The sequence below is a fragment of the Sminthopsis crassicaudata genome, chromosome 6, assembly GCF_048593235.1.
Source record: "Sminthopsis crassicaudata isolate SCR6 chromosome 6, ASM4859323v1, whole genome shotgun sequence".
Lineage (NCBI taxonomy): Eukaryota > Metazoa > Chordata > Mammalia > Dasyuromorphia > Dasyuridae > Sminthopsis > Sminthopsis crassicaudata.
This window is the reverse complement of record NC_133622.1, coordinates 167,248,121-167,270,502: the sequence shown is the minus strand read 5'-3', so window position 1 is coordinate 167,270,502 and position 22,382 is coordinate 167,248,121. Positions and strand designations below refer to the sequence as shown.

General features: G+C 32.7%; 1 protein-coding gene and 1 long non-coding RNA gene across 3 annotated transcripts in view; one reads left to right on the top strand and one right to left on the bottom strand.

Moving 5' to 3' along the window:
- LARP1B (La ribonucleoprotein 1B) overlaps positions 1 to 22,382 on the top strand; it is an 85,085-nt gene that overhangs the window by 8,677 nt on the left and 54,026 nt on the right. The window contains exons 2-9 of one of the 2 annotated variants that reach the window (XM_074272856.1): positions 6,044 to 6,102; positions 6,554 to 6,613; positions 8,795 to 8,969; positions 13,423 to 13,473; positions 15,659 to 15,799; positions 17,804 to 17,947; positions 18,156 to 18,324; positions 21,612 to 21,756. In XM_074272856.1, coding sequence (XP_074128957.1) covers positions 6,044 to 6,102; positions 6,554 to 6,613; positions 8,795 to 8,969; positions 13,423 to 13,473; positions 15,659 to 15,799; positions 17,804 to 17,947; positions 18,156 to 18,324; positions 21,612 to 21,756 — 944 coding nt within the window. The remainder of the gene's footprint in view (positions 1 to 6,043; positions 6,103 to 6,553; positions 6,614 to 8,794; positions 8,970 to 13,422; positions 13,474 to 15,658; positions 15,800 to 17,803; positions 17,948 to 18,155; positions 18,325 to 21,611; positions 21,757 to 22,382) is intronic. The other variant, XM_074272857.1, reaches the window with a different exon arrangement.
- The window catches only part of LOC141545676 (uncharacterized), a 76,884-nt gene continuing 65,321 nt past the window's right edge, over positions 10,820 to 22,382 (bottom strand). The window contains exon 3 of the long non-coding RNA XR_012483109.1: positions 10,820 to 10,905. This is a non-coding gene — a long non-coding RNA (uncharacterized LOC141545676). The remainder of the gene's footprint in view (positions 10,906 to 22,382) is intronic.

Below are 22,382 nucleotides of genomic sequence, written 5' to 3'. Positions count from 1 at the left end.
GTTTGGACATGAATTGTCCAGTGGAAGAAACAGCCAAGAGAGATCATTGGATCATATATAATGAATGGATAGGGAGGAAAGTGTAAGAAGACTGGAAAAGTAAGGAGCCCAGTTTTGAAGAACTTGGTAAGATTTTATGTTGGATTCTCAAAGGATCAGGGATAATCAGAAGGTGAAAGAACAGGGAAGTGACATGGTAAGAAAGACTCAGATAAATCAGCTTGACAATTGAATGGCTGGGAGACCCCACTAGCAGGCTGTTGTTCAGGTATCAGATAAAGTGTTTAACCAGGGTGGCTCCTGGCAGTATCAGAAGAGAATGGGATTTAATTAGAGAAGTTAGAAATAGCAGAATTTGGAACAAACATTTAAAGGTGACATTTAGGTTGGTTGCTTGGAAGGTTAAAGAGGATAGTGGTTCTTTGATAATTATAGGGACAGTAGAGGGTTTAGGGGAAGGATGAATTCACTTTGAAACATGTTGAAATTAAGATGTCTACAAGACATCCAATTTGAAATGTCTAGACTTGAGGTCTTAACAAATAGATTTGAAAATCATTTGATCAGAGATGGTAGTTGAATACATGGAAGCTGATCCAGTCACTAAGTGAAGTGTATATAGAGAAAAGAGAGCCCAAGATAAAGTTTTGGGGAACCCCTGGGTTTAAGACTGGGACTTGGATGAAGATAAAGACCACCATCTAAGCAAAGATGACCATTTAGACCATGCTATGTGTGCTGTGACTTGAAAGGAGTTTGCTAATTAGCCTACTGTGTTAGACATTGATTTCCTGAGATAGGGTATGGATTACTGTGCCTTACTTAAGGCTGCCCAGGCACAGTAATCCATACCCTAAGTAAGGTACTTTGGCTGAAAGAGATGAACTGACTAATGTGAAATTATTCTGGGAAAACAAGGTTAAAGCCCAACTTTTTTTTTGAAGTGTCAGCACACAGAATTTACTTTTTATATAATCCCTTGTAGACTTTAGCTAGTTGAATCATTAGCAGTGACAACTGGTTCTCCCACTTCCTTGATTGTACCTCTTTTTGAGGTCAGATTTTATAAAGCTTTAAATGCTTTAAGTGTTTGTATTTTATTCTCCAACTTTATTTCTAACTTTTTGCTTCAGAAAACCTATAATAAGCTCTTGCTACATTAAATTTGTATTAATCATGACAATTGTAATATCACAGCTGTTTAAATGAATTAAGTATAATTTTTGGAAGAGTTTACTGAAATATTTTTGCATATACTTTTCATGCATTTTTCTCAAATAATTTAAATAATTTAAAATTTTAAAAATACTTCAAAGAATTAAAAAATACTTAAATGGATTAAAAGATCTTTAGTCAACATTATAAATAATTTCCTATTGATTATCTGTCTTGGGGAAGTGTCATCACACAACCACCTAATATTTGGTTTTTAACTTGTCTTTTTTTTTCCATATTACAAGTGAAGATTATCTTTTTATTGGTTTGTTATTAAGGAAAATTCTCTAAAAATTTAGTATATAAGGTTCAAAGGAGTAAGTGTTTGGATTTGGGATGGAGAGAACTCATGCTTGTCTTAAAGCATTATTTTCAGTTCCAAATTCTCTTCCTCCTCCATTGAGAAAGCAAAAAATATGATACTCATGTATATACAAAAATATTTTCACTTTAGCCTTTTTGGGGGGGAAGGAGAGGAAGAGACAAGGAAAATAAAGTGGTAAAACTTCATTTGGCACTCAGGATTAATCAGAAGTGTGAATCTTGAAGCAGATCAGTTTTTCTTTATCCTATTGCCTCAGTTACTATCCTTGAATTTGAAGTCTGGGTTAAAAAAAATCCCTTTTTTAAATGTTGGAGGAAACTTGGCTTATAGGATAGAAGTTTGAAAAAAAATCAAAGAGCTAAGGTTAGTGGACTTCTGAACTACAAGTTATCTGGCAGCCAAGAAAATTGTCAGTTTAGGTTAGGTTGCTTTAAGAGAGGCAGAGGCTTAAGTCCACAGTTGGAATTTTGTGTTCAATTCTAATTGCTACATTTTTTGAAACTACGGAGTATTGAGAAATCAGAGCATCCTGAGAACCAGAATGTCTTAAGTTTTTGATAAAGGAGAATTCTGGAGAAGAGAAAACTTGTGGGGCATGATGACTGTCTTCAATATTTCAAAGATTGTCTTGTGAACAGAAAACATTGCTCTTGCTCTGGTCTAGCAAGCCCCTGAAATAGAGTAAGGAGTGATAAATAGAAATTGTATAAGCAAATTTAGGCTCAAAGTAAGCAGTTTGATCACTCTTAGAAGTTGATTAAGCTGCCCTTTGGAGCTAAGTTTTCAGTCCTGCTACACCACTTCAGAGTACTTTGATCACAGACACTTCTTATGATTATAATTGCTTGTTAGGGAAAGGATTCAGTCTTGTTTTATTCATTTAGGTTTGACTAGGGAATTGTTAAAATTTGCCTTTCAAATACTAAAATTCTAAATACTAAATTACTAAATCAAATACTAAAATACTAAAATTCTATGAATGGAAGTTTAGGTGGTAGTATAATATTGTAGAAATGTATTGATGGAGAGAGTACAAGCACTTATAGGAAGTTAAAATGCAGGTTCTTTATTTCACTGTTGAAACCAATGAAATAAATAATAGAATAAAATAATTTAAATTTTAATGTAAAAAATTGTTCAAATCTCCCAGAAACAAAAATACACATAGCTGTATATACAAACACTGAAAGTGATGGCATTTAAAAAAATGTACAAAACCTGTACATGCTTTAATATTTCTTTTTGAGAAGCAGAATTTTTTTGTTTTGTTTTGTTTTTTTGGCTGAGGCATTTGGGGTAAAGTGACTTGCCCAGGATCACACAGCCAGGAAGTGTTAAGTGTGTGAGACCAGATTTAAACTGAGGTCCTCCTGGTGTCAGGGGCTTGTGCTTTAGCCATTGTACCACCTAAGTGCCCTAGATAAGCAGTATTTTCATAGCATCACTTGTCAAGATATTTTCTGCCTAACTCTCATGTCACTCTGTGGCCTATTTTATAGAATAAAAAATTGAGAGTTTTTTGGAGGTGACAGTGCTAGTGAAGAAAGCAGAGTTAAGTTGCTTTACTCTGTACTTATTTGAAATGCTGTTTCTTTTGTAAGTTAAAATATATATATATATATACACATACATATATATATTTATGTAAATATATATATATAAAATGTTTTTTCTGTTAGTGCTCAGTGCTTTTGGCTGCACTTGGCCTTCCTGCCTTTAATTTCACACAAGTTTTTCGCACAAGATAAATTTGTATAATTTGTATAACCTTACTTAGAACTCATTAGACAATTGTCCTGTTTTGCTGAATCTATAGTCATAGATCCACGTTTGTCCCATTTTGGTTCATAGGGCAGGTTATCTTCATGTGTAAAGCAGTATAAAGGAATATAAAAGCTAATTCAGGCAGACAGTGTATGTATGCTGGTTTTTTTAGGCTACTTACTATTGTCTTAATTCAAGAGATGAATGATCCCAGGACTTATTTTTGCTTCTACCTCTATGACTTGCATAACTCTAGCTATTAACACATTAATCCATGATGTTCAACTTGTATTTTTAGAACAGTTTTTCAAGCTTTGCATTTGTGGTATTTTCCTTACATTTATCTTTGGTGAAGCCATTTGATTACATCAAAATGTAGAAACAAACTGCATTTTGAGAACACTTAAACTTTTTGTTGATATTTTGTCCTTTATATCAACTACATCTTTCCCTATATTTTGCCCATTTCTCTTTCCAGAGAGCTAATTCATAACAAAGAAATAAAAATAAAAACAAAAATATTAAAAAAAATAACCAAATTGAAAAAGCATCTGTTTTGTACCAGTGGACCTTGATAAAGGAGGAAAAAGAGAGGGAAAAGTGTTTTCACATTATCATCTCCTATGAGACCAAACTTGGTCTTAATAATTTTGCAACATTCATTTTCTAATTTTTGTGGGGTTTATTTGTGTTAAAGTTGTTTTCTTGGCTATCCTTAATATGATTTCATTTCAGCTTCTTGTATTTATCACCTTTATTTATTTATTTTTTATATATACAGCATAAGAACATTCTATTACATTCACAGTAACACAACTTTCTTTAGTATTTTCATAGTCCATAGATGTCTACCTTGTTTCTAGTTCTTTGTTACATCCCCAAAATGTTGCTACAAATATTTGGAGCCTTTTTGCCATTGACTGACTTAATTGGGGATATCTATAAATGGATCTCTGAATCCAAATGCTTTAGATTTTTTTAAATTTGTTAGCCTTATTCCAAATCCTTTTTCAGAATATAGTTCTATCAAATCACAACAGTTTCTTGTCTTTCCACAAGCTCCATCTTTTGTAATCTTTGCTGAGTGTGAGATAAAATTGTTTAGACTTTCTATAATTTGGAATATTCTTTCATATGGCTATAAGTATGGCAAATTCTTTTGACCACTTTATTGGGAATGATTCTTGGTATCTTTTATATCAAATTCATTGTAAGGGTTCAGTAGGAAATTATTTCCCAGTCAATTGCTTTGCCTTATTCAAGATGTATTAAATTTTATTTTAGCAAAAGTTTTTCAATAATATGTAATCAAAATTATATATTTTGTCTTTTATACTTGCTTTTATCTCTTATTTGCATAAAATTTATCCCTTATCCATTAGCTGTGATGGGTAAGTATAGTCTGCTTCTCTTCTCATTTTTAATGTCATGATCTTTAATGTTTAGTGAGCAGAGCCATTTTGATTTTTTTTTTTTTTATATTCTCTTCACTTCTCAATATTCTCTCCCCCCATTAATCTCCTCCCTTAATTCTTAAGAATTAAGAAAAAGAAAATGGTTAATCAGCTCATCTTTCAAGTCATGACATTAGATAGAGTATTCTATACTCATTCAGAGTCCCTTATTTCTGGAAAAAGAGGGAAGTACAATCTTAAATTTCTTTAGTATAAAGCTTGGTCATTTTGATATATCTTCAGTTAAAAAAATATTATTTACTTTTTATATTGTCTTTGGCATTGTCTGTACTACTTACTTGATTCTCCTCATTTCATTTTACATTTCTTGATATAAACATATGTAAAATATATGATGTTGGTGTCGTCTTTCATTCATAATACACAATCATCTTTGGTTACATCCCATGTCCGTAAATCAATTATTTAGCAATTCTCAAACTGAAAGATATTTGCTTGAGTTCGGTTTTTTTTTGTTTTTTTTTTTTGGTGCTTCTACCAGAAATACGGCTATAAATATTTGTGTGTATGTAGGGCCTTTATTTTTTTACTTCCTTGGGGTGGGATTTCTAGGCCAAAAGGTATATAAACATTTTAGTCTCCTTTTAGAGGAATATCAAATTGTTTTCCACAATGATTGGATCAAATTGATCCACTTTTTACACTTCTTAAAATGCTTAATTTTTTTTCTTAAGTTGTTTGTATTTTTTTGATATCCTGTACTTTATCAGTTTATAAGTGGTTTATGGAAAGTTATGTTAGGTTCAGGGGGAGTGATGCTCATTTCTTGTCAGTCCTTCCTGTGGAGGCTGAAGCTGGTGGATGGCTTGAGCTTTGGAATTTTGACTTGCACTTAGGCTTAGGCTTGTTGTTTGTACCTGAGGTCAGAACCAATCTGGTGAATCTTCCTGGGAGTGAGTGGGGAATGGAGGGGGGGATTGGATGGCTGGGTTGCCTGAACCTGCCCAGGTAGGAAAGTAGTAAAATCAGTCTATGAGAGGTCCTGTACTAAGACATTAATTCTTATTTTAAATTTAATTATTAAGAATGTTTAGTTATCCTAGTCTATCAAGATACTGCTGATTTTAATGCTTTAGAAGAAAAATTATAGTGGACCTGTTACCAGAAAATATTTTTGTGAACCATGTGATTTCTTAATGGGATAGATGAATATAATTGTATATGTTTCAGACTGTAAAATTCAGTACTAACTGCAGTTGATTTTGCATATGAAAAAATTCTTGAAGTTGAGTCATAAAAGTAATAACATCCTTTTTTCCCATAGAACTAAGTTCCACAAAAATTATAAAAGCAGGAAAACCCAAGACAAAGAAAACCAACAAGGTATGTCTTTTTTCAAGAAATAAATTGAAATAGATCATGCTAAGAATTTCTGGATCTAAATTTATAGTTATTTTTGTGATTAGTATAGCAGTCCCCCACTCCCCAAATGCTATTTGATAAGCTCAGATTGGAATAGGATAAAATGTAGTATTGATGGGTATATGGAGAGATGAGATTTTTCAGTGTCCTGTATATATACCTGCCACCTAGTTTGGCTCACAGCTGCATTAATTTATTATAATTATTATTTATTATTATAAAATTTATTAATTTAATATGGTTTTAATACTCAGCACTTGTTTTTTTATATTTGGCAGGTTTTTTATGTATTAAATGCTTGTATGATTGAAAATTTATTTTATTTGTCTTAGATATTTACCAGTGATTATAACTTTTCATATAACTAACTATATGTATTTATAGCATTTCAGAATAATTTTTTGCTTTGCAGGCTAGTGATTTCAGTGACATCACAAATTGGCCAACACCAAGTGAGTTAGTGAACAACGAAGTAAGTATTTTATATTTTGGAATTTGTTAAAAGGCTAATAACTTAGATGTCACAAAGCAGCATGGTTTTCATATTGTTCAGATAAATGTCAGTTTGCAAAATCTACCGTCATAGGATTTAGAGATAAAAGGTATATAAAAATCAAGTAGTCTTTTAATTATGATAATAGCTAACATTTATATATATATATGTTTATACTAAAAGTGCTTTTTAGATGTTTCATTTGCATCTCACAAAGTTCATATGGATAGTAGCTATTAGGGTGGGAATTGGAACCTATAGGTTATTAACTATTGTTATGCAAAGTGGAATTAATTTTGTTAGTGTCAAAGTTTTACAGAAATTTTGCATCATTTATTATCACGTTTACCAAGTTGCTGTCAAACAGTAGATCTGTGGTCGTAGTTCTAGGATTGGGAACTAAGCATAAAAAAGATTTCCCCTTAAAGAGATTTTCTGATAGAACATAATAAATGTAATACAAACTTAAAAGTTCTGTGATTTTTGTCAAGATGAGGAACTTAACCCAAACCAAGTCTGTCTGAGACACTGAGTGACTTCTTTAGGGTTACACTTAGTAAATATCAGAAGAATATTTGAACCCTCAAGTCTTTTTCACTCCCAGAGCATTGTTACACATATGTGTACATAATTTGTGTATTAACAACTCTGGTAATAGGGAAAGACTTTGTCCTAGAAGGCAGCATTTGATCTCCTGTACTTTTGGAGAAAGCTAAGATTTTTAAGAGAATGGGACAAGGAAAGAAATAGAATCTAGAAATAGAGGAAAGTCCATACAATAGCTTAGAGGTGGGAAGTAGAATAACCTGGTAGAGGAATAGCAAGTTAGAGGCCTGTTAGGCTAAAATAGAATTGTTATGGGGAATGATGGATGGGCTAAATCTGGGCTGTGAAAAGCTTTAGATATCAAATTGAGGAGTTGGTAGTTAATTCTAGAAGGAATAGCTCCGGTTCCTGTGTAAACATCAGTAATTTCTGGGAGAAAAGACCCTCCCTTACTCTTGTGATAAATATAAATAAGTAAAAACATCAGATCTAGTGACCACATGAGATAATTTATCCATAGAATTCCATCTCCCCTCTGAGGAGAAAAAACTTGTACCATTATCCCTTTGCAAGGACTATTATGGATTTTAAATATTAATCAATTTGGTTTCTTAATTTTTTTTGTTTACATTATTTCACTACTTCAGGTTATTGATCAGAATTAACAGTTCAATTTTAGTGATTTTAGCACTGTGAAAAGTGTGTTAAGTCTGCCTACCATGTGTTCCAGGGTTTATGCTAACTTAAATTTTTGTGTTATAATTTGTAAGTATTAGCTGTTTGTTGATGACTAAATCAAATACATTGTTATGTGACATAAGTCCAAAAAAAGTTATTCATTATATTATTTTAATATATAATATTTTAACTTCAAGCCACGGATTCTGATAGGCCTGCATCTAGTATTCTTTGGAAGGGTTACTGTCTTAATGAAAAATTGTGTTTGATAAAACACAAAAAATTGTGTTTGATAAAACAGAAACAGAAAGTCTGTAGGTTGTACATTTGCCTAAGCATTTGCCAGAGAATTAGGACAATTCTGTGGTCAGAGAGTTTTCTTTTTCCTTTTTTGGGTTCAAACCTGAGATTTCTTGAGTGTAGGACATTCCTAATCTAAAACTCCCTTTACTGATAGCAGATCAACCATTTGCCTGTAAATTGGAGTCCAGACTGTCATAAATTTCTAAGGTCATATAGAGGTCAGATCACTTGTCATTCACTTGTCATACAAAGCTCTGTTCATTTGGAGGCCCGACTTCAACTCAGACTTTCACAGTTCTAACTCTGCATTGTTTTTTACTGTGTTATATAGTTTAATCTTCATAGACTTATTTACTCAAGAAAACTGACCTTTATAAAAAGCTAAGGTATTTTAGTTATCTAGTGAATATTTCACATTGGCTTAGCATGTGATTATTTCATCCAAATGTTTTAAGTTAACTCTTTAGATTTTTCAAAAGCTAAAGTAATTTAGGGCATTTTTATGGTCTTAGCTCTCAATAGCATTTTTTTTGATGATTTGTTGATTTTAACTTTAAATATATTCTCACATACTTTTAATATCTCATTACAGTGGTCAAAGTGTTGTGATTAATTCATTGAAATTTTTTACAGTGCCAGAATGTCACCAGTCAACCAAATAAGAAGCCCCAAAACAGAAAAGAAAAGGAAGAAAAGGTTGAAAAGAGAACCAACAGTGAAAGTAAAGAAAACCGTGAAGCAAAGCTTGATGGCCCTGGAGAAAATGTTAGTGAGGATGAGGCTCAATCAAATAATCAAAGAAAGAGAGGTTGGTCTAGATTCTTTTGATAATTTACTGAAGAATAAGCTGTACAATCACTGCTTAGGAGAATGCTTTTGAGTGAAACATATGCAAGAGCAACTCATTTGAGGTTTTCCTTGAGGCCAGCATATCCAAAATTTTGATTTCCATGACACTTATCACCATAGTATCTATTTGTGAAAAGTAAGTACTACGATGAAAATGAAAATAAAATGGAAGGAACTCCTTCCTTTCTAGTCATATTTTAGAAATTGAAGGAACTTTGAGGAAAATCTAGAGCTGGTCCTTAAATCTAGAGTTGGTGAAATAATTTTTTAAATATTTTGGTAACTTTCAAAAATAGGTTTCCTTTATAGTCACATGTATTATTTTTTGCATTTAAAAACATACTAAGAAATGTCTAGGCTGCCAAGAGGGTTCCATGAGACCAAAAAAAAAAAAAAAAAAAAAAAAAAGATAAGGAATTCCTCATCTAGTCCAGTATATATCTAAATGAGAATCTCTTCTACAATCTGGCCTTTTCTTGAAAACTTTCTTAGGTGAAAATCCTATTGTTTTCTGAGATATATCCCATTTCCTTTTGGTAGTTGTTAGTTAATTGTTAGGAAGTTTTATGATATCAAGCACAAATCTACTTCTGTTCCATTTTAAGCCATGTTCCTAGGTCTACCTTGTTTCTAGGTCTACCTTCTAGTGCCTGACAGAACAAGATTAATTACCTTTTCAAATTAGGACCTTTCAAATACTTGTTGACAACTATTGCATTCTATCCCTGTTTTCTGTTCTGCATCTTAAATTTCCTGTTTCTTCAGCTAACCTTATGGAATCATCTTGAGGCTTTTCACTCTCATAGCATTTTTTTGGTATTCTCTAGTTATGAAAAATATGGTGTTCACCAAACTGAATGCAGTATTACAAATGATGTTTGACAGGAGGAGGAAAAAAAACACAAGGTTTTTGTTTGATTCATTCTGCTTATTCTCTATCTTTTGACTAGTTGCCTTGTTGGGATGCCATGCCACATTGTTGAATCATTTTGAGTTTACTGAAAAATCCTGAAATCTCTTCAAAAGGACTAGCCATGCTTCCTCCAGTATAAAATCTTAGCCTTATAACATTTTATCTCATTTGATTCAGCCCAATTTTCCACCTTCTAGAGGCTTTGGATCCTTCTGTGGTGTCCTGTGTGTTATCATTCCCATTTTTCAGCTACATGTAGCTCTTTAGACTTTGATCTAGATTGTCTAAAACATACAACAGCAAGGGATAAGCACATATCTTGGCATACTATTGCAAACTGTCTACTAAGCTTCTGGGTCATCATTAAATAACTTTGGGTCCATGCTTTAATGTCATTCTGAGCCTATTGGTCAGTTCATATCCCTCCTTATTTACAAGGACAGATATGAAAATTTTTCATATATTTTTCTATCAGCACTGACAGTTGAGTGGTTCTGGCAATTGAATTGGTTTTGTATTCGAAATAAAAATTCAATAGTAAAACTGAATTTTGAAATTTAGTCTATTCTCTTCTAAATGAACAAGAAATTCTCTGCTACAAACTTAACAAGTGATCCTTTTTTGAAGATTTCTGGGAAGGGGGAGGTGTCACTTTCCTTAAAAGTTTCTCTTTTCACTTTTGGATGAACTTTAATTGTCAGCAAATTCTTTTTTACCTTAAATCTATATTTGATTTTGTAATTTTTTTGTTCCCATTTCTGCTCTCTAGAGCTAAGCAGAATCGCTCTGACCATTCTTCTACATGCTGTTCGTTTACATACATAACTAGAATAGCTCTTGAGGTGCCTCAATCTTTTCCTTCTTTGAAGTCTTTTCTTCTCCAGATCACACTTGTCTAACTTGTCTGGCTCTCCAGTTGATCAGGAATGATCTTCTTGAAGTATGATATCCAGATCGTGGAGGTATTTTAGACCTGATCTGACTGGAAAATAAAATAAGGATTAATGAGAGACTGTTACCTCTTTCTTCAGACACACGAAGTTGCTTCAAATGCAGTCTCAGCTAATTTTCAACTTTATTTTTTTGGCACACTGTTAGGACTCAAGAACTTTTTTTTTTCCTTCAGAAAAAAACATTTTTAGGAGTTTAAAAATCACCAATGTGACAGAGTTGCTATGAATATTAAAATATAATATCCTATTGTCATGTGGCATGTGGTCTAATGGACCTTAAGAGTTCTCTGTGATGTTAAGTAAAATCTGGACATATTTTTATAGCTGAGGATATTGTGGTACATGGAAGTGTCTGAGATCACAAAGGTCATTAATGGCAGAGTTGGGAGCAGACCCCGATTCTTCATCTATAGAACATCTCTCTGAACCATGCTCATCACCTCACTGTTTGACTTGGGTTAGGCTTTTTAAGGGGAACTTGTGAAGCAAAAGCTACTCTTGGAAGTAAATGGAGATGAAAATCTAAACAAAAAAGAACATTTTCTTTTCCTTATAACTCTTTTACCCTTACCCTCCCCCCCCCCAAAAAAAAAAGAAAAAAGAAAAAAACCCCAGACACATTGAGGATTGTTATTGATCCAATTTGTGTTTGTAAGTAATAGAAAGGGAAGTATGTAAATATACAAAAATGGAGGGTTGGGATAAAATTGATGTCTGGTAAAGCCGGGGTATAGATCCCAAAGTTTTTTTTATGATAATATACTCTTCATATTTTAAGAAAGTTAAACAGTTGTATGGGCTTTTAAAAAATTATTGAAAACATTCTTGGAAAAATAAGAGTTGAGTATATTCTAGAAAGATGCAGAATACTATAATTATTAGTAATAAAAATAACATTAGCCAAGAGTCTTTTCCCTTTTCAGCTTTTCTGCTTCTTCTCCTTTTTCATTTAAAAAAAAAAGTGTTAGTAATGCTTTTATCTAAGTCATTTCTAGGGAGACCACAACCCCTCCTCCTTCCTCCAGATTGAATTATTCCTTGTGATGAAACAAAAATCAAATGCACAAAAAACCAGCAATATTGTACAAATATTTTGTTCCCAATCTGTTCTACTTGGTTAAAGGAAATTTTTGGGGGGACCTTAATGGCTTTTTACTTATTTGGGCTTTTGAATATGTTGCCAAATTTTATGGGTAGAAAGTTGGGGGTAGGTACCCAACCTTTTCCTTCTCTAAAAAACCCAAATTCAGTTTTATGAGTAAACTAATTTGAGTAATATATTAGTCCTATAAAGGAAACTGAATAAGTATCATGCATTGTAATAGTCATTTTCCCCCTTTTTAGAAATTCTAAATTTATTAGGTATTTGAACAACCCCAAAAATTACAAGTAATTGGTTAATCCTCAATTTTGATCAATATCAAGTAGTAGATAGCACTAACCCATCTTAATAACAAATATAGCAACTATAAGAATGATTATTTATGATACTATAGTTGCATTTCAAATACTGCAATCTTTCCATTGCAGGACTGGAAAAGATCTTGGAAAATATTTAATCTAGCCTTTAAAAAAAAAGCCCACTAGGAAATTGAGAAATATTTCAAAGACATTAATGATGCTGAAACAAAAAATGGAGACTGTGATTCTCTGTGTGATGCTATTTATATTATAGCACTCTTTATCCTTGATAATCTGTAAAGTGGGCACCACTCATTCTTATTTATTTGGAGTCTCACTTTATTGTAAAATATTTTTCTGTACTTAGAAGCTACAGTGCTACTGAAATGTAAATTTTATCTCTAAAATAGTCTAACCATAATGTGGTTATTAAATATTTAATAAGAGTTTGAGGAATTATTTGAAGATTATTTAAGGCTTCAGGCCATCTAGGAAATTAAAATAATAGATGCATTATTTTTTATAAGATCCCTGCATTAAAAAGCAGTTATTTAAAAATAACATTGTAGCACCTAGTTCTATTTGATACTATTCACAAGGACTTAAGTTCTGAGCATGTGCAGAACAAATACATTTAAATCTAGGCCTTCTGACTACTTTTGTATTCTTTGCTCCCTTTTACCCCATAGTAGCCTTAAAAATACATACATACATACATACATACACACATACATACATACATACATACATATTGTGGAAAGAATCCAGGCAGCTCTATACTTTTAAAACTAAGGGTGTTTAAAAATTCATCCTGAATAATCATTCTGAAGAGTTCTCCCCCCCTCCCCCCCTTGCAGGAACCACTTCCTTCATAGATTCCTTTAGAAGCTATTGTCTATTTGGGGCCCTTCTATAGCTGTAGATAAATAAAATTAGTAAAGACTTTGGGAAACAAATTTTTATAATAATTTGAATAAGTAATGATTAAAGCCTTGTGAAAAATGGTACTACTTGAATATGGGTTGCAAGTCAGAACTTGGAGGAAAGGACTAAGTTATGAGCTTGAGTTCACTTAGTATCACCTGCCAGTTTGGAAGGTAAAGGATGGAGCTGATGTGTTCTTGGTGGCTTGCTCCACCCTACAGGAAACCTGCCATATTCTGTATCCTGTGTGAGGACTTCTTTGTCAATTTCAGGTAAATCCATTATGGTTTTGTTATTTCTAATTATAAAAGTATAATAAAGCTCTACATATTCTGAGGCAAACTTCTTGATTATAAGAAGGACTCAAAAAGCCTCTTAAGTTTCTCATTTCAGAGCTCTGTCCCTTCCTCTATTGGAGAAGTCTGAATGGTGGTCCTTCAGAACTTCCCCTGACTTAGATCAGAGCAGGATAGAAACTGAGAACCTTCAGGAGGCAGGAATATTAAAAAGGACACCTTGGATGGCAAGGAAAGGAAAATGATTGAAAGATTCAGGAAATGTTTAAGGGATCCTGGACAGTAATGAGTAATATAGAAAGAAAAGAGTACCAGGTGAACAAGAGCCCATCATTGCCACCACCTTTATCCATTTTCATCTCCAAGTGGATGAACAGTAGAAATAAAGCCATCATCAAATTGAATGGGACTTGTTCACGGCAGGGGGATTTGAATGGGACTGGAATAAGTTAGTATTTATAGTCTGATTCCAAATAATAGGTCCTTCTTTTCCCATCATTATTGGTAACCTTTAATACTATTAGGCTAGCCATTCTAGGGTATTTGGTAAAATTGGAAAAAATAAAACCAAGCAACATTTTGTTGGTTTCTTATTTCTTGTCCCTTCTTGAGATTTTCCCCTATCTTCTGCCTTCTTTTTCTTTACCATTCAGATACAATTACTCATTGTCTGCCTGGGACCTTAGGGCCGTTTCACATTCCTTAGCAAAGGCCAAATGCTGATCTAAGATGCCTCTTCTCTTCCAAAATGTACAATATATAATTCACCTGGACTCTGATAGGTTTGATTGATTAAACTGATTAGCAAGGAGGTGTGCTTTTGCAGTATTTTTAGAGTTTCTTAAATCTGCTGAGATTCTTAAATATTCCTTGCTGCCTTTATTTATGTTATATATCTGGTTTGTCCAGGAGTAGAAGGAAGAGACATAATGGTGTTATTCAACTTTTTTTAACTTAAATTTTCCCAATCTTATCTATTGCTTGTGGTGGAAATGATGTTGATTTTGAAAATTTCTCAGTTTAGAGGACCTCTGTAATAGTGCAGCACAAGATAGTTAGTGGTCATAATAGCCTCGAGTCACCCAGAAGTTAAATATGATACTTAGTATGTATCCTGAGCATCAGTATATACACACAACACACACACACGACATATATATATATGCATATATGTATGTGTGTGTATATATAATATAGATAGTAGATATGAGAAAAGAAAGAACTGTGATGTAATTGTGTATGCTGATTGTCTTATTTTTTATTCTTTGAATTATATCATCCTGGTCTTTCTGTATTACTTTGTTATTCATATAAACAATATGCCTCATTTCATTCCTAGATTACAATTTCTGATATTTTCCAAACATGAGCATTAATGGTTTTAAAATATATATTTGATTCAGTTTTAGAAATACTCCTATAAAAATGGTTAAATAAGCAAATTAAAATGATCTTTTAATTCATTTATATGAGATACCTCATTCTTTAATAATTCCATGGCATAGATGAGGTATTAATATTGCATCATGATAAAGCATAAAACAGACAGCATTTTGGATTTTTGAATGTTTCTTTACTTCACTTAGAATTATCAAATATGGTAAATATCAAAGGTTGTAGGCCTCTTCAGTATGTTGGGTGGTGGGGGAAATCATTGTTTTTAATCTTTCATAATAGTATGTCTTTAGACAATATTTTTTTCGGGGCCACTCAATAAAAAATGTAATTTTATGGATCTAAAAGTAAAGCCACTGATTTCCATCCTCTTTTAAAAATACCTACCTTTCTTGTGAAGATGCAAAAATGTTTATTTGAATCATTGAGAGACCTTTTAAGCAATTCAGAACTTCTTAAATGCAGAAGAAAAGATAATTAAATGTCCCACAATTATGCCCTTAATAGATAAGTAGTATTATTTCTTTTGCTTTTATTCTTTTTCATATTTCACATGTGAATAAGATTTTTTTTCAGATTTGCTTGTTCATTTTTTAAAAGTTGTTTAAATTCAATAATAGTGATTTCAGGTGATATGTTTCCAAAAATTTGCTTTTTAAAATTTCTAAAATAACAGTTTTGATTTTTCAAATTTTCTTTTTAAATATTTAAATATTAGGAAAACAGTAATTATTATTCAAAAAGATTCTGTTTTGTATTCTTTAAGCTAATAAGCACAAGTGGGTACCACTTCATTTAGATGATGTAAGACCTGATAGCCAAGAAAGACCAGGATCTCGGAATAGCTCAAGATCTCAACCAGAAGCAAATAAGTCTGCACATAACAACCGACGAAATGATTCACGAAGTAAGTAACTGTCTCATGGTAAAAAGGGCTAAAGAGATGTTCCTGAAACCAGACTCATTGGATGTGGAAAAGGTTTTAAATGTTATCTTTTAAATAAGGTAATAGCTGGAGGGACAGCATCCTTTTATGGATGGAGAGCGAAGAAAATCTGGATTAGTCTTCCTCTTGACATTCTGGCTATGGACTAGGGTGTTTCTCAGCATTGTGGTCAGGAGACTTGTTAACTAGACCTTGTTTTAGACAACTCAGCACTGAGAGATTTCTTCACTTTTGAAATGACCGTTCCAGGGAAATCATGGGTCTGCTCCCTGTCCTCTTAAGAGTAACTGATCTTTTGAAGTGAAGGTTTGCAAAATGCTTTACATAGATAATGGTGTGTAACCGTCACAATGTGGCTCTAGTTCTATTGCTAAGTCCCACTGCAGAATTGGAACCTTTGTTACACTCTTGAAGTCTAGCTTTCTAGCCATTTAGTTAAGTATTGTTCAGTAAATATTAGCAGGGATAGGGTGATTTCAAGAACTCTCAATAATGATAGTAATCAGCATTATGCTTCTCTTCTTCTCTTAGGACATCTGATGAACTGTGGTATAATGTTAGATTTTTATGCTTTTTTTTGATATTTTAAAAATATTTTTATTACTTGGAAACAAAAGAACTCATTCTAAGGGAATGAATGAAAGAAAAAAGCATTTATCATATTTTTACTGTGTTGTGTGCCAAACACTGCTAAGAGACTCCCTGTCAAGAATGTTTATGGATTTTATTTCAAGTTTTAATTGTAGTACCTTTGTGATTGGTACAGTATGTTGTGACTTTTTGAAGTCTCCTATCTTCTTCTCCCATACAAATCTTCTCACCATACAAAGAAAACTTCCTGTGTCTAGCATGGTATTAAATAGTAATGACTGATTAGATTTTTTTGGTAACTAAAATAATTGTATGTTTGGTTTAAATCATTTAAAATATTAGTACAGATATAATACAATTTTTAAGAAATTTATGCTAAGTAATTCCTGTAATTCCAACTTCCTCTCTGAAAAGTTCTACCTTTTCAACATTCTAATATTCATTCAGAGTAAAAAAAATCAATAGTGGGAGTAAAGTGATTGAAATACATTACCAGCATTAAATTTTATGTATGAAGTGGCATAGAAGGTATTCTAGAGACAAGAGGTGTGCCTTCCATATACTAAACCTAAGGGCTAATACAGATGGTTAGCTTATGGCTGGTGTTGATACTACATAATGCCAAGAGGTCTGAAGAAAACCCTCTGCATGGTGAGGGAACTCTGTAGAGATTAGGATAGTGTAACATTCAAATCATAGGATAAGGAAGAGTATGGCTCTGCAATGCTGCCTGGTTATTAATTGACTGGAACTTGTGACTTTGGGGTTTGTGTAAACTACCCTTTAATTAGAGAGGTTCATAGGAATGACCAACTAACTGTATAAGATGAATTTTTCTATTCTTCTGTTATGTCATAATGATTGAAAATAGTTTGATGGTGAGGCGACAGCTGCTAACACAATTCTCTTTTGATATTATATTCTCTTGATATTGATATTGATATTGACATCAAGCATACCTTTTATCAATGACCACACAATTCAGGCACATCAAGCATAAAGTGGACTTTTTTATTGTACAGCAAGTGATTTCCTGTACTGTAGTTTTCAGATCTTCAATTTTTGGGTACTTATTTAATACCAAGTTTAAGTAAATGGCTAATTGTGTGACTCAATTGTTATTTAGATTTTAATCTCTTTGGGATTATGTAAATACAGTGATAATGCTCATTTGATCATTGTTATTCTTGCTTTGCATTTTATTTTTTAAAATACATTTTTTGTATAGAAATGTCAGTTTTTTGCTTTATTTCCACTCATAGATCCCCAAAGAGTCTCCTTTGTAACCAAAAAAAGATAAGTCACTGTGTTGATTGCTTTCTAATTATCTTTTTTTGGTTACAAAGGAGACTAATCTAATTTTCTTTTGAAAAGGTTGGAGACGTGATAGGGAGAAGAGAGACGATCAGGATGAAGTTTCCAGTGTGAGAAGTGAAGGTGGTAATATCCGAGGTTGCTTTAGAGGTCGAGGAAGAGGACGTGGCCGGGGAAGAGGACGAGGCAGAGGAAATCCTCGAAGTATGACTGAAGTGTTTTGTTTTCTTTAGAGTGGACTAAAATTATTTCTGATTTTTATTAAGGTGTTTCTCATCTTCTGTTTTTACCCAAAATATTTAAATATGAGTATGTTTTACTGAGTGGCATGATAGTGTTACACATTTGTGTTATTTTATGAATATTTTGCATTATAATATTGAATAATCTTTTCCTTTCATGTTTTTTGAAGTGAACTTTGAATATTCATATGGTTATCGAGAACAACATGGTGAAAGAACTGATCAGCCATTTCAACCAGAGCTTAACACTAGCATGATGTATTATTATGATGATGGTACAGGAGTTCAAATGTATTCTGTGGATGAAACATTACTCAAAGAATACATTAAGCGGCAAATGTAAGTAGATTGTGCATGTAAGTAGATGGATTTATAAACTTCTATGACTTAAATGTTAGCATTTTTTTGGTTTTCAAAAAATTCATTGGTAAAGTTGCGAAACTGTAGTTGACTCAGTCTTTATAAAATGAATGGTCTTTTTTTTTCTCCTATTCATATTTTTAAGAAATATTAGAGGAACATATTTTCAAAGCATAATTTCTCATAAGTGATTAAATTAAGAATGTTAAGATTGGTGTTAAGCCCACTTTAATTTTATAAATTGAATGAAAAGTGAAAGGAAATGGTTGTGATGATCTTGTGCATCTATCTGAGTTTGAATTCTAAATCTGGCCTTGTTGACTTGTTTCTCTTTTATTTTGACCTTTCGAGATTAGGTGTCTGGCTCCTGTTGGTAGTGGTGTTTGGATTGTCTTTGTGATGTTGTCACTAGAGTGAATTCAGTAGCTCCTTTCCCTGTTAACATTTTAACTTAGAGGCTCTTTAGTCTGTTCTTTTGTATATTGAAAAAAGTACTATTAAGCATTAGTGGTTATACTGCTTTTTTTCCCCCCCCTGCTTTATTTTATGGAAGAGAGAAAGAGACAGGAATAGGATTATATTTCCAAAAGATCTGTGTATTTAATTTTCAGGTATGTGAAATACTTTTTAATGCAAAAAAACATTCAGGAAGGCTATTTATGAAGGGGTTAGTAAAGAGAAAATTCATCCCACTATTAAAGGAAAACAGACTTTGCCTATTACTGGCAAATATTTTTCTTTATCAGCACCAACTGGATGCTCTCCTGAGATGCCATCATGATGGATTTAATTTTCGTGATAATACGTGAAAGCAGCTTGTTTATTTTGTTCTTGCTTCTTTTGTTTACAGTTGTCACAAAGGCCTTTTTATGGGCAGAAAGTGTCTGGCATTTGGCTTTCACTCTCAAACCACTTAATTTCATTTTGTTTTTTTGTAACTCTTGCTGCCAGGCCCCTTCTGAGACCTGACAGTGGACATGCAGCTCCCTGTCAGGATAATCGGCCTCCACTGTCCTCAGACAAGTGAGGGAGGAGCAGAGCCACTCCAGGGTTGGCAAAATTTCTGGTCATGCAGTGTAGAATCCAGAGCTTCTAAGGTAGGACATGATAATGTCCCCTCTGACACTCAGCACAAAGTCAGACACAGTGTTGTTCCTGATTTCTTGGACTTATTTTCATTTATATTTTATTTTTAGCATCAGATTTTGGCAAGTTTTAGTACAAGGCTTAAGACAGCTTGTTAACTTGATTTTATTGATCTTTGGTTGTTGGAGGACATAGAGACCTAGTTTTGTGGAATATTACTAAAGGCCTTTGCCTCCTGGAAATTTCTGCTAAATGTTTAGATTTTTTTGCTCCAGAAACCACAAATGTAATTTTAATTTCCCTCTTGCATTTGAAGGAAGGAGGAAAATGCAGTTAAATCAATCTTTAAAATTTTGTGTTAATGAGGCCAAGTCAGGAAAAAATCCAGAAATGCTACAGAACAGCAAGGAACAAAAAAGTTTTTTAAAATAAACTTAGATCATTCTTGATTTTTCTTCAAATTCTTGAAATTTCTAGCCATGATTAGTGGCTTCAAACTATTCTCTAATCATTTCGAATTTACTTAAGCATGTGCCATGTCATGATTCTCAAATCATTCTCACAAATATATTTGTGACAGTGACTCTCTGAGAATTATCATGGTTAACAGTTATTTGACAATCATTTCATGACATCAACCATTTTTAAGTGAGAATAGATTATTTCATTGTAGAATTCTGAAGGGAGTAATCATAAAGATCACATTTACTTTTTGGGTTCCTATTAAAAAGTACATATTCTAGTGCTTTTACTTTTAACTTTTGTTTTTTGGTAGAATAGTTGCTTTAAAGATTAAAGGACTCCCAAACCACTGTTCTCAGGAATAGGTTTCATTTATTTTTCCTTTATATTTAGAATGACTTTTGAAGAAGTATCTCTAGGCACTCAAGTGTTTTTTAAGCATTCATATTTTATTTAAATATGTATATATAATATTCACACAAACATGTGTGAATTTCAGGCTGTGAGCTTTGCCTGTAGCATGCCCAACGTGGAAAATCTAATTTCTGTAATTTTAAGTTACTGCTTGTTTCTCCCATTAGGGAAACATGCTACAGAAGCTGATTTTTATCAGTGAAGGGGAAATAATTGCTTGTTGGTATTTGAAACTTATATTCTTCATTGGCTTTTTCCCTCCCTTCTGGGCTTCCCTAATTACCTCTCTTTGAAAAATTTTAAATCTTTATCTTAGGAATTTGCCTACCTTTCATATGAGGCTTGCTGTTTGAAAGATTTCATTCTCAAAGGCTGTGCAAATTTGTCTTTCATAAAGTCTGTTTTCTGTTTATTCTTCTGGATGTGTCAGATTCTTATCAAGCATTTATTATTGGGTGAGTCCTAACAGTTCAGGGATACTTCCAGAAGATCTATTAGCCTTTAAACTGAGCCTGGTTCCTTCACTCTTGGAATGATATCCTTAAAGACCTTTGTTCTTAGCTGTTCCACTCAGTCTTGCCCTGTACATGATACAGAGGAGTGGGGAGGACATTGTTAGCAAATGATTTTTACTGTCTCAGATTTAATAAGTATTTTTTGCCTTTTGCTAGATAAAAAAGCAACTTAAGTTGTAGACCTTGTTTTAGGTGGTGGAAGAGTAAAGCATAACTTGTTCTTTGCTTGTTAAGTAGTGTACTTCTATTTTTATTTTGAAATAACTTAGAAAAGCTATCTGAATTTTACTTGGGAAAATGTTTAGAAAAGAGGAGAAAGGAAGAATTCTTCTGTTGCTACTCTTAGTGCTTGAGACAGTCTTGCAAGTTTAATTCTAGTAAAATAATCAATTCAATGATAACAAATGAGACTAGTTAATTATTGGTACTGGCAAGACTGATATAAATGTTTGATCACTCTCATTTTTTAGAAAATGCAGATTCACCCATTTCCTTCCACCTGCATAATTAATTTCATTGCATTACAAGTATTACTGTTATGTTCTTATTGAAATGTGATGTCAAATTTAGGAGAGGCATGGAAATTTTTGAGATTCCTTTTATGATAAGCCATTTTTCTCCTTAGTATACTTAGTATTTTGTCTAAAACTATTAACATATGATTTTTATTGCTAATCATAGCTAAAATGTGTTTTGTGGCAGATGAAACGTGGTAAAGAACAAACACATTTCTTTTTTTTTTCAATAAAAGAATTAAGCTTATGTTTACCTCCTTATTTTTCTCTTCAGTGAATATTACTTCAGTATAGAAAATTTGGAACGGGACTTCTTTCTTAGGAGGAAGATGGATGAACAGGGTTTCTTGCCTATTTCTCTGATTGCCAGTTTCCACCGTGTTCAGGCCCTGACTACAAATGTTAATCTCATTTTAGAGGTAATCATACTATTTAAAACCGTTTTATGGATTATATGTTTGATATTTCATTTCTATTTTTGTGGGAGAAACTTGTTTCTTTTTTACATCTCCAAGTGACCAGTACTTGGAAATCCTTGACAGACTGCTTCTGCAGAATTTCCAGTAGACTTTACTAGTAGTGATATTCATATTTAAATTGGAGTTTTTGTGTTGTGGTTTGCCTGCCTTCTCAGTAAGGTTTCTGAGAGCTCTCAGAGTCTGACAAGCTTTCTTTGGAAGAAATTTTTTCTTCATAGTCACTTTTTATGGCAACTGCTACAATAGAACATATAACATTGACCTATGGGCACATCTACTTAAAAGAACAAAAAGGGAAAATACAGTAAAAGAAGAATACATGTAGCAAGGGACTGACAAAGATGCACAGGTCACTGATTTAAGTGGGTGGAAGAGCAGGTAGAGAATTACAATGGGAACTAAGATGTTGAGAAAGATGGTTAGGTACTCAATCAGAAAAGAGCCTAACATTTGAATTCTTACTTTTTTTTTTACTTTGGTAAAAAAGTATTGAATAAAATAAATTCTAGCTTAAATATGTAATTACTTAGATGTAACCTTGGAGTACAGTGAATAAAAATTAAATT